The following is a 15422-nucleotide window of genomic DNA, read 5'->3' as shown; positions in this document are numbered from 1 at the left end:
GGCATTGGTGTTTCATGATGCTTTTTCTCCTTAGAAATGTGTTTAGGTCCTATGTCTTGGCATAATGTTGAACTGAATGTTGGCAATAAGTTATCTTTCTCTTTTTCCTTACTAACTATTTTTTCCATAATGTTATTTTTGTATTAGATAATGTTGTCTATTTTTTTTATTCCTGAGTATTATTTAAATATATACCCCACACCTTTATTTTCTGAATCAAATTGCTGAAGGTTCAGTCTTTCTTATTGACTTTTTCCAAGAGCAGCTTTAACTTAACTCTCAGGCCTCCTCTTTTGTTTCTTTTTTGGTTACTTAGTATCACCTAAAATTAGTTTACTGCCTTCTGTTTTCTTGGGATTGACCTTGCTCTGTCTCCCCTCCCACATTATGGTATTCATCTTAACCTGTCACTGTACCCAGCGGTGAGTGCTAAGGGACAAATGAGAGCCTCCTGGAGCTCAGGAGTGTCCTCCCTGCCATCTGCCCCTGCAGTGCCATCTGCTTCAGGGCCAGAGGCCAGGGCGCTGGCCCCAGCTGCTGCCCCTTCCACACTCACCCTCCCCAGAGCCTTTCCGCCTTCGCTTCTGCTCTTCTCTTGCAGACTTTTTCTTCTCTTTCCGCCTCTGGCGAAGTGCTGTTTTAGGGTCAGTAATCCAGGCTTGATAGACAAACTGAAGGGAGAAAGTTCAATTATTTCCTGGCCTTTTAATAATTCGAAATAGGAAGACCAGGGACCTACATAAAGCTTCCTAACTCGGGGAGATCAGCACTATGTTCTAATAGACCTTCACCTCCTTCTAAGTTGCTTAGGGAACTTGCAATGAGTTGATTGGGGCCTTGATAAATTGCTAAAGCTGGCTTGGAACTTGCAATCCTCTTGCCTCAGCTCCCCAAGGGTCTGGGATGACAGGTGTGTGAGATCTGCATGACCTCATCCCTCAGCAGATGACTTTTTAAAAGTAAGACCACCAGACAACCAGACTCCTCTGCCTATGCTGAGCTGGTGGGGGCTGTTCCCATCATCTTGAGATGTAACAGGAAAGCAGATGTTATGGGCACATATTTCATTTGGTGTCACAGAGAATCATGAGATAGACTTTGGGTATGTACAAGCAATCATTTCTCCAAGTCCCAATTACCACAGCCATTTGTGACCCTAAATTTCTGAGTCTTCACTACACATAGTAGGAGCAACTGGAAGCCTCACTAAGTGATTCTCCCATCACTCGGAAACTTCTGAGTCGAAAACCAGTGCTTCACTGTGATCTTACATTGGAGAAATCTTACATTGCCCATTCCAGGCTCCCCCTGGGCATGACAGCTCTTTCCAGCAACTTGAGAAAGGGCCTTGCAAATTGATTAGCATTTTTAGAGGAAAATAAATGATAGCAAGGTCAAACAGTTATTTCAGAATAGCATGGAAGAAAACCTGTGGTACTTTTGGTTGTCTTTTGTCATTTGCATTCAAGAGCTGAAAAAAGTGGCATTAACATATTATGTCCGATAATCAGGAAAGAGCAATTTTGAACAGCCTCCCACTAAGTCCCCAGAGTCATGCAGAAGAAATGAAAAGAACAACCTGACACACCAAGTCAGCCATCTAGAAACCAGGAAGCCAGGCAGGCATGCTCGTCATGCAGCACAAACACGGGTCTCAGGGAAGCTGGGTTTTCCATGGTGATGATTAAGTCAAACAGTTTTGTGGGAGCTCTTATAAACCCAGATAGTTTCATTTCATTCTAGATTATTTTCAGGTTTCTGGAGTCTTTGAAAAACATAGCATAAATAAATCACTGGTATTGTGTTGTCAGGAGAAAAGAAAGAGGGACTCAACTTTTCCATATGAGAAGGAAAGGGCCACAGGCTGAGGAAGAACACTTCCTGTTTTCTCAGAGAGAGAAATCTAAGTTGGGCAATTAACATAGATGCAAAATACGTATCATTTCTGGGTGAGAAACCCAGGAGGTAGAAAATATTTGCTATTTTTTTTTGTCAAAAACATATTTAATAAGATGAGAAGATGAAATGGAATTTGAAGAAGGACAAGGTAAAGGGATTTGCAGTCAGATGTTCATGGGGTGTGTTGACTGAGAATTCTGTCAAGGCTGGCTTTCAGGTTTAGTACCGAAAGAAGCAAACTTGCCTCAGCGCAACACGGGATGTTTTTAAAAGAATCTGATCTACTAAACATTAAGAAATTTTCAGGTATAAGAGCAACATATAGTGACATTTCCTTTAAAGAAAAAAAGTGTTATGACAATATTGTTTTAGATAATGAAAAAATCCCCCAAAGAGAAAATAAATAGGTAACTAGGATTTGTGAATGTGGCAGGGCCACCAGTTGGAGGAACTCTTTACTCTGTAGAAAAATAAAGAGTTGGGAGGGGAAGGTAGGATGAGGGAGCCAAGGACAGCGCTGGGCCTCACCCCGTCCCTGCAGCAGGGGCTCTGGCGGGGCTCCGCTGGGGTCCTGTAGTCATGGAAGACATGCCCTGGGTGAGAAGTCAGATTTTGCTAACTCTGTGTGTGTGTGTATTTATTTTTTATTTTTTTGTACTGGGGATTGAGCCCAGGGGCACTCTACCACTGAGCTACACACCTGTATCCCTAGCCCTTTTTTATTTTTTCTTTTGAGACCAAGTCTTGCTAAGTTGCTGAACTTGCAATCCTCTTGCCTCAGCCTCCTGAGTCACTGGGACCACAGGCCTGCACCACAGTGCCTGGCCCAGGTAAGTCATCTTAATGTGGATGTTGTGACAGTTCCAGAAAGGTCTTGTCAGTTTTGCCTTGGTCTGACTAGTTCACACAAATGTTGCCAAGAGAGGAAACATTCCAACCCTCTGGGTGAAGAGATAGAAAGTTCTTCCTGGACTTCCTGATCGTTACTTTGTAGCTGTAAGTGTCTGTCATCAACTGGGCTGGTCTGTCTGGGACTCAGGCACTAACCACACCAACCATCTGTAGAAAACTCCATGGAAATATGCATAAAAGACCTTCAGGCTCAGTGAAAGGCCACCACTGCTGTACGTCCCTGACATTGGCATAAATTTTATCTCATGTGACTTTATCTTATATTTATCATCTATATTGGGGGTAATGGGATTCTTTCTACTGAACATTTATTATGCAAAGATGTCTGTGTTCTTTAAAACAGGGAGAGCCTGGTTGCAGTGGATTCCCTTCCCCAAGACAGATCACGTCTCATGTCTGTGCTTTAATTCAGGTTTATCCAGTACCTTTTTCATTCTGTCTGTGAGAAGATGATTATTTATTTCTGATACCAGATTTAATTCAGGAGTGCTCTACCACTGAGGCACATCCCCAATCCTTTTTGTTTTTTACTTTGATACAGTGCCTCACTAAGTTGCTTAGGGCCTTGGTAAGTTGCTGAGACTGGCTTGGAACTTACAATCCTCTTGCCTCAGCCTCCAGAGCCTCTGGGATGACAGGTGTGCATGACCTCACCCCTCAGAAGATGACTTTTTAAAAGTAAGACAGGGGATGTCACACTATAATCTTTCACCTAAGTAAATTTTAAATGTGAATCGTGAGACTCAGGATTGCCCTACCTCGGGGAAGTCCTAGGGAAGCAGAGCAGGGGCTGCTGGTGGCCAACTCTGCCTGCTGCACATGCAGAGTGGGAGGGGCTTGCAGGGCTGGACTCCGCTGCTCAGGGGCAGCTGAGTGAATGTGGGCTTCAGGTCCCACAGGACCTGTTGAGCCAGGAGATGCATGTAAGCAAGATCCCAGGTAAAATGCAAGATGCACGGTCATGGTCACTATTCCAACCATGTGCTTCACACCCTAGGGGCATTTAGACCTAAGAGGTTTAGGTCCTGTCCTTGATTGAGTTTGAGAGAAAGAATGTTCTAGAAAATACCTGCATTGTCATTTGCTAGTTGTGGTTTCCAACAGTGCAGGGACTGCAGCACAGGCAGCTGAGTCACTCTGTGGTGTGTTAGAACTTTAAACAGTGTACCTAAAGCACTGCCACAGATCCCACAAGGGCGAGAAGCTACCGGGCCATGTGGGGCTGAGCAGCTAGGGCAGGTGCACCGAGAGTAGAAACCAGACCACAGACTCCGTCTAAGAAGACGGAGACGAAAAGGAGGCAGAAAAGGCGATGGAGGTGGGTGAGTCTTTTATCAGCTTGTGCAGAATTTTACCAGCTTTCTGAGAAACATCATCACAGGTTTGACTCATTGTAACAGATGCATGCAACCAGATGTGACCCTTATAAAAACCAGACGTGACTTACGCAGAACCATGAAGAGGACAGAACGTACATGTGTCTGCATTTTCCCTTTCTATTTTTCAGTAGTCTTAGCTTAAAAATAAGAAATCAAACAACACGAAATCTGGCTTCTAAGCACTCTTTTTGGAAAAGTTGTCCCAGTGTTTTACATCTGTACAATTTCTTCCTTGTACGATGTATAGAAAAGAGAGAATGCAGACAGGGGGTGTGTTTGACTAAAGTTCTACTGAGCAGAGAGTCACACACTACATGTCAGTAAAACATGAAATACCTTTGCAGCTCTGATTAAATACTGAAGAATAGTTTTGGGAAGTTTAATGACAGACTTGGGCAAGGCTAAAATGGCTGACGCAAACTTCCCAATAGCTCTCTACAAAGAAGGACAAAGTAAGAGTCGTTAGTAGGGAAAACAAAACTAGTGGTTAATATATGAAGGCGAGAAGAACTAGTAGTTAAAATACGAAGGTGAAAAAAACTGGTAGTTAATATATGAAGGCGAACAAGTTTGTCTCTACCATTAAGATCATGGAGGTTATAATGTGCCAACCGTGGGAACTAGAATAAAACGCGCTCTGCTGGTAAGTGAGGAATAAAGAAAACCATCCATCATTGCACATAATTCATCAGACAAGGTGAAGATGTCCCATGTCCCCTCCTGCGCTGCTAGATGGGTGACAGCTAGAATGCAAGTAATTAGAAGGAAATAAGCAGTTAAGTCATTAGTACTTGGTGAGCCAGCTGCACACACACACACACAAACTCAGTCACCAAAAATCCCACATGGGCCAACAGAGCCAGAGAGACAGCATCCGACTAGGGTGTCTCCATGAGTAACTTAGTTCCACAGTGTCATCAGGAAGACAGGGTGGATTGTGCCTGTCAGCTTGAGGAGGCCTGGCCAGTCAGCTGACAATGACCTCATCGTAGGGCCCTCATGCATGCAGCATGGAGACGGATCTGTGTGCCTTGCACTGTCAGAAACGGGAAATGATTGTGTGGTTCACTGGTACAAGAGACGCACACCGGATTTCATCCTCAGTGGACCGTAGGGACACAGCCTCATCTTTAACAAGACTGGATGACACATTCACCCCTAGCTTTTGGGCTGCTGAATGCCTGCTGGGAACCAGGGAGTGGGTCTGAACCAGAAGAGATGGTTAAGCTGAAGACGGGACTGTGCCAGAGGTTGTGGCTGTCCTTACAGGGCACCCTCCAATCTTGAGCAGTACAGACAAAACAGATCTGAAATCTGAAGCAGCATTTACATGATCCTTTGATTCAAAACAGAGCCAGCACTCTACTTTCATAATCAACTATTTCATACTTTGAAATATAACTCCATTCAAGCAATCCAAAGCAAAGCCAAAGAAATCTTCATCTCTTGCAACAACCACAAAAATAAAGTTCACCCAGTGAAGCTTTATTTTTGTGTAAAGCATGAGGGGATGCATTGACGGAGGGGATGACGGCCTGACAGAACCTGCTCTCCTTGGGCAGCTGCTGTGGCTTTGCCGGGAGGCGGCGTACAGCAGCATGAAGAGGAGTGGCTCAGAGCTCCGGCAGGAGCTCATCAGAAGTTCAGGCCTGCGATGGAGCCTGTTAATCGGAAAATGACAGGGGACACGACCCCTCCCAGCCCAGACTTACCTGGAATGCTGACTTGCGGGGTGGCCCCTCGTCTTCCTTCTTCAACTCTTCCTCTTCCTCCTCTTCACTATCCGTTTCAAACAAGTAATAATCTCCACTCCTGACCACTAAGCAAAATAAAATAGTCACTTATTTTCCTGAAAGAAACACAAGACCGCTGGGGGCTTACTAATAAAATGCCCCTAAAAATATACAGATGGCCCATAGAAGGACTGCAGCAAGAGACGTTGGCAGAGGAGAAACTGAGATGAAGAGAACCAACTTCAGGCTAACGCTACATGATGTTGGCAGGGTGGGGTCCACGGAGCCTGAGGCCTTGTCTATACCACCCAGAGACCCGGCCTCTACAGGGCTGATCCGGTGTTTTCTCCCCTCTTGATTATAAAATTTATACCGTTAACTCAGATCAACTCTGCAGCAACCGATTCTATTACTGAAATAACTGACAATACTGTTTTGCAATTCAGCAATATCGGTGGTTCAGACAAGGCCAGAGGGAAGCGGAGGGTCTGGCCCTGGCTGTTCCAGGGAGGCCAGAGGGGACGGCTCAGCACCCAGACCAGCGCAGCCAGCCTTCCGCTTCACTTCACACCGTGCAGACCTGGCTTCTCCACATGGACACACGAGACACAACATACATGACGAGACATTTCAAACAGTTAAATAACACACATGGCCATGGGGGTGATGGGGGGGGCAACACCGAGAACAGAAGGAAACACGAGGACAATGACAGAGATAGCGGTGGCACTGCTTGGGCTGCTTCTAACATAGCCGCTGGACAGATAGGGCCGCAGCCCAGTCCACACGGGTCATGCCGCCAGCCTCTGGTCCACAGGCAGCTCCCGGGACGTAATGAGGCTCAGGGGAGTGCTAGGGACCAGGAGGCACAGGCACAGATAGTAACGGAGCGCCTCTGCCTTGTCTTTTACTTTCCCTGCAAAATCACAACACCTGGATTAAGAGTTGGGAGCAGAGAAAATGTCCAGAGATTTTAAGAAATTCAATTCTTCTATCATTTTGATAAGTTTCGAGTTTATCAGAGAAAAGAGACCCAGCATATACATTTTGGATGCTACAAGAACTGTACCATCGTTGCAGGGAAACATATCTGCTGGGGTTTGCAGATGCAGGGTCTCTTTTCCGTAACATCTTGATGTCTGAGTTGACTTTTGGACTTAGGCATTGTAGTAATGGAAAACCTTGGCTTGTTTTCAAATCAGTTGCTTGGATATCACTCAACATGGTCAAAACTCAAGTAATTTTGCCCATGATTTCAGACGAATCTGAAGCCTCCATTCATGAAGACGTAGAATGAACAAATTGGGCCTTATATCCTTGAACAGAAGCACTGATTTGTTGATTTTATTTTGAAGAAAAAAACCAGGCCCAGAGTACTGGGTCCAGGCCTGAGGGAATAAATGCAATACAACATAAGGTAAGAAAAAGCAAGAACAAACCAAAGTTACAGCATTACGTTGGACAGTGAGGAGGACCGTGAAGAAATGCATCTACAGAAGCCCAGAGTCTCTGGAAAGTCACAGGGACTCTGCATCGCACGGTCACGTGGGAAAACACAGTCTCACAAGAAGGAGCATTTCACCCTCATTACAAGTTCCGAAATCAACAGTGTTCAATCATACCTTCTGCAACTGTCATGCACACTGGTGAGCCCAACGGTTATTATCTCAAGCACTGTATTTTAATTTTATAATTGGAAACTAATTTGTTATGTGAGTGAGTACAACTAGCACATTAAAAACAAAGAAATGCTTTTGAGGACTTTTAAAACTGTAATTAAATGGAAGTTAGGAAAATAACAAGAGGAGTCTTTCTCCAGTGCTGCCTCCTAGTAATGGAAGGAAAGCTCTCAGGTGGACCAGAGTTTAGATGCAGATACAGCTCCACACTGTCCCCACAGGCTCTGTGGGTGTTGATGATATTGCTGAGCTAGTGTGAAACCAGCTTTTTAAATCCTGCCATTTGTATCCTCAGACACTTGGCCCTCATGGTGAGGTATTCATCAATGAAGCGAGGCTCGGTATTCACTCAGGCAGTGCTGAGATGGGGTGCACACGCAGCACCCACGGGAAGGTATCATTGAACAGCAATAATGCAGCCCATGTGTGCACATGGTATGGACATGGGAGAAGTGGCACCTTCGACCACACCAAGGCCTGCTGCCAATGTCACACAAACAGCAAAGCCATATTACATGTCACGGATTCACATGTGGCATTCTACTGCACACATTCTTATCCTTGGCATTGCTAAGACAGCTCTCTTGGAAAGCCCAATCTACTTGACAGATCAAAATAAGGCCTTCTAATAAAGTTCTTCCAGATTTAACAATAAGTTCTGAAACGTATCCAAGCCTACAAAATAAACTACCCATGCTCTCAGGCTTGGAAAGAAAAATAGATCTCATAGAAAAAATTTAACACCGCTGTTGGAATGTGATTCCAAACCATGAGCGACTCACGGTCCTGCGTTATTGCACCATCAGGTAGTGTAACCAGGCACACTTAGTGAATACCAGTGTTCAGGAACGTGGCATAATGAGGGTGAAATGGGTCAGAAAAGCCTAACTTCAGTAACCTTCACAGGAAGCTCTTCATATCATTCACAACTGGTAAGATGATCATCAAAGACCACATCCAGTTCCTCTGGAAGGGCGACACTGAGGTGGGAAAAGGAAAGACACCCACAGTGACTGCAGTGGGAACTGGTCCCAGTGGGGTCTGACATTCACGTGACACGATATGACACGGACAGGTCTCTGCACTGGCAAAGGCCCTTTGAGGACAGAGAGGTCGCACGGTTTACTTGTGACTTGACAGGAGTAGGCAACTGCACACAGCATCGCTTGGTCCTCGGCAGGGCTCACGTGCCAAAGGACAGTCCACCGAGAGTCACACTGGACTTTTGCTTGAACATTTCTCTTTGGATTTGAGCAAATTGAATAGAACTCTTTATAAATCATTTTTTTTTGTCCAAAATGCTGAATTCAATATTCGGGATAAAATTCAATTGCATCCAGAAATACTGAGCCAAATTCACGAAGCTAGTTTTCCGAGTTTTGGAGAATTTCCTCTGGAGTGAGAGAGGCCAACATCAGATCATCATGATGCTAAGCAATAGGTCGGGGAAGGTTCTGGTTTAGTTAGTTTTTTAATGATTCTGAAGATGCCCCTCATGGGTCCCACCCTGCTCTAGGAAGCATTTTGAGCTCGGTGATATTCCTTGTCTGACAGTTTTGGAGATGTGTCTCTGTAAGCTATAACCAGGGAAGGCATCCCAATTAATTTTCAGAATACTAATCATTCAGTATTCTAACATATCAAAGGAGGGCCAGATGCATGACAATGACATTGGCCAATGGTGACAGTTTCCTTGATAAACAGAACAAAGACAACCCATAGGTCTCATAGCTGCTTCTTCACTGTCATGGCCAACAGGGAGGTGCAGCATGCTCTGCCTGGCCACCAAGCTCTGATTTTCTGATGTCTGCTGTCAGCTGGTCACTGTGGGCCAGCTGGCTGTCCACTGGGCCACACGTTGGGCATGGGAGACCACAGAGCAGTTTCAGAGCCATTTTGAGATGGAGGAGGAGGCAGAGTGAGAAAGTCCTGCCTCAGCTTCGTGTTTAACGTGTTGCCACAGCCTTACTGCAGAGGAAATCAAAGCTTGGGAGAAGGGAGGGGAGGGCCCTGGCATCCATGCTGAGCACCTTACAAAGAGGGTCCCAGAGCCTTGGGGCCCAAGGAGGAGCCTAAACTCACTTTAACCAGGGATTTTAGCCAGAAAGCAAATATTGGCAGAGCTGCAGCCCCAGAACTGGCCTGTTGGCCACCCGCTCAGCTTTCTGCAGAGACGCGGACACTGAGCTGGTTCCAGAGGAGCTCTCGCAGGGCCCCAGGCCCATGGACATGGCAGCTTTTCTGCCCGACCCCCTATGAAGTCACAAGGGCAAACCGTGCAAGGGACACACAGGTCATGGGGAGCCTGAATTCTGGTCAAGGATATAAGGGTGAGACTTGGTGAGACTGAAAGAGGATCGAGAAACCTACTGGAAGCATGATCGACCCAAGGCCGCCACCACTGCTTTTTTTTGCCCTTGGCTTTCTGTTTGTCTGCTTCTCCTAAAATGAAATATGTCCAGATATTAATTCTTAGAAAGTGAGCAAGCACATTTGAAAACCACGCTTTAACAACGCAATGTCAAACCTAGACAGACTGCCCAAGCCCATCAGAGTCAGGAAAAGGAACCACACTGAACCCGACAAGGAAACGTGCTAACAGGCCCCTCTGCACTGGCTTCTTCTAACCCCATGCTACGTTTCCATATCTCCCTAGTAACTGAGTGCCTAGGAAGAAATTTTAAAAGGAGAAGGGATTATCTGTCAAAATGCACTGAGTTTTTCATTAAATCAACAGAAAAGAAGCCTCACTGAACTTTTACAGAAACATTTAGAGGCAAATAGTTTCTAAAAACAGATAAATTACAATAACCAAAAACTTTTCTTGTGATTAATTTAATGTCATGATCAGAAAATATAAATTTACTGGTGATGAATAGACACTAGGTACTGGAAAGATTTCAATATGTGTTATTTCTCTATTCCTTTCAAATAGCAAAGCATGCAAGCCCTCTAAGCAGACCTTTAAAACTTTAACTGGCTACAATAAGTCTGTGATTAGATATAACAAATATATATTTCATACTGTTTTAACTGAAATATATAATAACTGATATTTTAACTACCAATATTCAGATGCCAAATAAAACCATAGGCAGGCATGTTTAATACTCATATAAAACTTATAGAAATGAAAGTTAGCATATTCGAACTACCTTCCCTACAGGCACAAATTAAGCAAAATCACACCAATTTCCTTCATGGGCAGATGTCTGTGAGACAGCGTTAGGCTAAGTGTTCATCTGAGACATCTTGCCCAAGAGTGAAGTCATTCATTCATTAAATGAGTGTTTTAGGAAATAAATAAATGTACCCACTCACAGAGGGAGGGTAAGACTTGCTGATGCAGGTAGAGCAAGCAGCAGAGCCAGCGTACAGCCCCACCCGAACCAAGCTACTGCCCAGCATCTCAGACGGGAGTGGGAGGACCCCACGAACGTACTTTCATCGTCCTCTTCCGGGGGGTTCTGGATGTCCTGGCCTTCCCCAGCCTCCTGCGTCAAGCTCAGCATCCTCTCCTTACCCTTTTTGTACTTCTGCTGTCTGGCCTTGATGCGGTCCATCCTAGGAAATAAACCAGTGTTGGCGATGCCAGGGCCACCTTTGCAGGACTGTGGACTCCACTGCCAGGCGTATTTCTAAAATCGTGGACGGCATGGCCAATTCACTTTGAAATCCTCAATGGTGAAACAATTGCTTCTCAGATGAAGCATCTCCCTGCTCTCTATATAATCTCCATGATACTCTGTCCTCCACAGTGGCTCAACTTGAGAACGGGACCAGTGATTGCTGTGCTGGGTTTGGCCTGCAGGCCACAGTGTGCACTCACACCTGGTGTCACAGCCAGTCTGAACAAAACGCATTCTAAGGTGTAAGTCCTTTATACTCCTAAATTTGGCATTCTTCTTCTTCTACATTTTTTTTTGTACCAGGGATTGAACCCAGGAGTGCTTAACCAGTGAGCCACATCCCTGTCCCCCCTTTTTCTTTTATGTTATATTTAGAGACAGGGTTTTGCTGAGTTGCTTAGGGCCTTGCTGAGGCTGGCCTTGGATTTGTGATCCTCCTCTCAGACTCCTGAGTCACTGGGATGACAGGTACACACCACTGCGCCAGGCCAACTTTTGTATTCTTAAGACAGAAAAATTCAGCAGTAATCACAACTCAGGCCTCCTGGGAAATGAGAAGCACTTCCTAATGTGGGTCCAAATTGTCATTCCTCTGGATCCGTGTTGGTGGGCCAGAAACAATGCTAACACAGATGTGACACGGTGCACTGGTATTAGGTGTTTACGTATAACTTACATCTTTGTGAAAATGTCCAGGGCATGGACCAAATTAATACCAGGAAGCACTTCTGCTGAGGGTGGAGAAATCTTGGAAATCAGGTCAGAAGGGAATGAAGCTGCTCCTGAAAACTTGGGAAACTTTCCTGGGGGACTGAGAGAGATCTCCATTTTCTTGGCAAAGTGTCAGCCCTTGGGGACCTCAGGCTCTTGAAAAGTCTACTCGTGCCATCTTTAACTCCACTGCCATCAGCTTTCACACCTTATCCCTAAAGCTATAAGGTCCATTCCTGGCTAAGAATTACGCTCAGAAGATTCTTTTCAATAATTCCCAAATCTCCCGAGAGGAGCCAGTCTATGCCATGACCCAGCCACAGTGGCACAGTGGGAAAGCTGTGGACTGAACATGGGCCAGGATGAACTGCACTCCTCAGGCTGCCTGTGCCCAGTGGGGCTCTCAGTCTTTCAGAACCAGAGCTTCTTTCTGGATTACATGATTTCAAGATGCTTCCAGAGCTGACCCCAGGTTTATCCCCTTGACCTGAGATGCAATGAGCATTTTCTGTCTCATTCATGAGCTACTTTAATCTCTACAAAAATCCAGGAAGGTGGGCCTGTGAGATGTAGTTTAGGGGCAGGAACCTGAGGCTCAGAGACCTGGAGAGCTTCTCCAGGTTCTCTGGGAAGCACCTGAGCTAGGAACTGCTCGTGTCTTTCTCAGGATGGCCCCTGCCTCCATTCTGGAACTCTCTTCTTCAGGCTAGGAGGCTCTCGCGACTGCTCCGACTCAGAGTAAATACATGGGAAGTTGTGAAATGTCACACACACAGACTTTCCAAGGCTCTGAGGCCTCCAAGGGCTGAGAGCTAAATATGGTCCCACAAATCAGAAGAAGGAAGAGAAGGAGAATGAAAACATCTTACTGTCTCTTCAGCTGATCCATGGACTTCTTCTCCTCCTCGATTCTTGCCTTTACAGCCTTGACAATTGTGGCCTGGAAAAGTTCGGCTCCCCTAAGGGAAAATCGGAAACACAGAGTCACTTAGTAGCTGGCCTTCCCTTGAGAACCACTGCGGATGGGCAGAAATTGTGGCTTCCCTGTGCTGGTGACACTGAAGCTTCCTGGTGGCAGTGGGAGTCACCGACCCCTCTGGAACAGCCTCCCAGGGGAGGAAGTGGCTGCATGTTCTCACAAGGTGCCATACTCCCGTGTTTCCTACTGGGCCTTGGCAGAGTTGGCCACAAGGAAAGGGTTTGCAAGGACGACTGGGTTTCTACTCAGCCAGTAGGAAAGCCCAGAGGTGCAGGTGGAGCAGATGTCCTCTCCACCACGGGGCCTCCAGCCTCTGATCCTCTTCCTCCTCTCCTCTGCCCCTCTTCTTCCTCCCTTCTCCAACCAGCTGAAGTGTCCCTATAAATCTGGGCCTCTCAATATCCTCAACTCTGACTGCTGTCACCTGCTTGGGAAACCCAAGTCCAGGGGACTGCGCTGGGGGGGGGCAGCCCTCAGCTGCTGAACACAGCCCACCAGAGGGCAGACTTCTCTGGGCCCCTGCTCCCTGGAAATCCCTCCTCTTCTCTACAGCACTGTTTTTCAGCTCAAGTTCCGAATTCTGCCAAGTGGTCTTCACTGCTAGTGATGACATCGCTTCCTAGAGAGACCATCCTCAGGTGGCATTATGTAGCTCAGCTCCCTGCCACCCCTTCTTTCCCATGTGCCACCTTCCTGCCTGTGGCCTGCCCTGTGCTCTGGCTCTTCCTGCCTCTGCCTCAGTCCCCACTCCTCCCCTGCTGCACTCTGGCCTTCTCCACCACTGCTAGTCACCAGCAGGCAAGTGACGTCGAGGCTCACTAGTCCTGAAAAACGAAAAAGAATCCTATCACCCCACACCTCGCTGTGCACACTCAGGCCGTCCCTCCCCGTGGCTGAACTTCCCTCCAGAGCCTCCTGGGGCTGCCACCTGCACTGTCCCCTCCAGCTCCTGCTCTCTCCAGGCTGCAGCATGCGGTGGGGGCCATCGTAGCAGGCCCTACATGCCACCACCCTGCCGAAGGGCTCTCCTGCTCCCCCAGCTGCCTGCCACCACATGGCTGTTGGTTCAATGTCTGTGTCCTTCCCCATCCACACTGAAGCCCGGGTGCTAGAGGCCTTCGTGTTGGGAGTGGGGCCTTGGGGAGGGGACAGGTCGTGATCAGCATGAAAGCCCCGGTCAAGAGGCCCAGGTGGCCTCCAGCTCTTCCTTCCCCCAGGGAGGACACAGTGAGGAGGGGCTGTCCACGCAGAACAGGCCCTCCCCAGCTCTGAATCTGCTGGCACTTCGGTCCTGGACATCCCAGCCTCCGGAACTGTGAGAAACAGGCTCATGTTGTTTGTGAGCCACCTTGGTTTGGAACTTAAGTTACGGTGGCCTGGGCTGCGACAAAGCCAGGCACATGTGGGTAGCGGCTGGGTCACCTGTCTTTGTCCTTTCTAGCCTGTAAGCTCTGTGAGAGTTGGGGCCCACCTCCTGACCTCATAACAGGGCAGGCAGTGAACCAGGAAGGCACGTGGGAGTGAATGAACATGCGTGTGTTCTCTGGAAACTGCCTTGGGAGTTCAACGTCCATCAATCAGAGCATGACTTCCTGTGTGAGCACAAGGTATGCTCTGAACAAAGCCATCACTCCTACTGTACCAAGGGGACATGCTGTCCAAATAATTGTGACAACTTTGGGAAAAAGACACTGGCTTTCTATAATGTCTGGGACTTCTAAGGACCATATATTTTGGGGAGGGTGAAAACGAAAAAAAGTATTTGCCTGCAAAATTACCAGCTGCTCTGTACAAATAAGGTCACCTCTGACTGAGACACTGTCCTCTGCTACAGAAATGATGTCCAGCATATTAGAAAACAATTGTGCTGGTCAATTACAGGACTGGTACTGTTCCCCTAGGTGGTGCGGGACACAGGCTGCTGGGAGAAAGTGCGGTGTCCTACATTTCTTTTCCTACAAGGCAGACAGTCAGGTGGCAAAGGCCAGGGTTGCTGCATGTGTATGGACTTTTGAAATCAATGTTTTATTTCTCCTGGGAGGGAAAGGAAACAAGGCTCCAGGGAAATGGGTGGCATAGACACAGACGCACGAGCTTAAGCCATATGCGTATGGTAAATGAGGGTGATTTCACATTCCACAGCCTGATGTCTGCTGGATGGTGAACACCAAGGATCCCATGGGATCTGGGGAGGGTCAGCACCTCTGAGATGAGCCCAGCAGTTGGGGTCACACAGGAGCACTGACGCTCCTGCCAGGATGGCTTGCAGGCCCTTCCTAGTGCTCTGCCCAGTCTGCTTCCGGAGCCTGTAGATCAGGGGCAACACTTGCAAGAAAAGAAATGGTAGCAATGCAAATCCTGCCAGCAGCCCAGAGAAGAAAATCAGTGGGCAGGAAGAGACCAGAGGGAAGGAGGGGGCCGGAAGGACACCTCAGAGGACTCAGAACAAGCGAGGATGCTGGGCTACAGTGTTCCCTTGCAGTTGTGGAGGGAATCCACAC

The 15422-nt window shown here is 47.1% G+C and overlaps 1 protein-coding gene across 3 annotated transcripts in view; it reads right to left on the bottom strand.

Annotated features, from left to right (window-relative positions):
• The window catches only part of Piezo2 (piezo type mechanosensitive ion channel component 2), a 347771-nt gene that overhangs the window by 44397 nt on the left and 287952 nt on the right, over nt 1–15422 (bottom strand). For 2 of the 3 annotated variants that reach the window (XM_071602748.1, XM_034637377.2), the window contains 5 exons: nt 12812–12901; nt 11045–11166; nt 9973–10044; nt 5903–6009; nt 557–671 (listed from right to left, as the gene is read on the bottom strand). In XM_071602748.1, the coding sequence (XP_071458849.1) occupies nt 557–671; nt 5903–6009; nt 9973–10044; nt 11045–11166; nt 12812–12901 (506 nt within the window). Of the gene's footprint in view, nt 1–556; nt 672–4526; nt 4626–5902; nt 6010–9972; nt 10045–11044; nt 11167–12811; nt 12902–15422 lie in introns of all 3 variants that reach the window. The other variant, XM_034637375.2, reaches the window with a different exon arrangement.

The sequence above is a fragment of the Marmota flaviventris genome, chromosome 16 (assembly GCF_047511675.1).
Source record: "Marmota flaviventris isolate mMarFla1 chromosome 16, mMarFla1.hap1, whole genome shotgun sequence".
In the NCBI taxonomy this organism is placed as follows: domain Eukaryota; kingdom Metazoa; phylum Chordata; class Mammalia; order Rodentia; family Sciuridae; genus Marmota; species Marmota flaviventris.
Note: the sequence above shows the minus strand (reverse complement) of the source record. Positions and strands in the feature narration are given on the sequence as shown.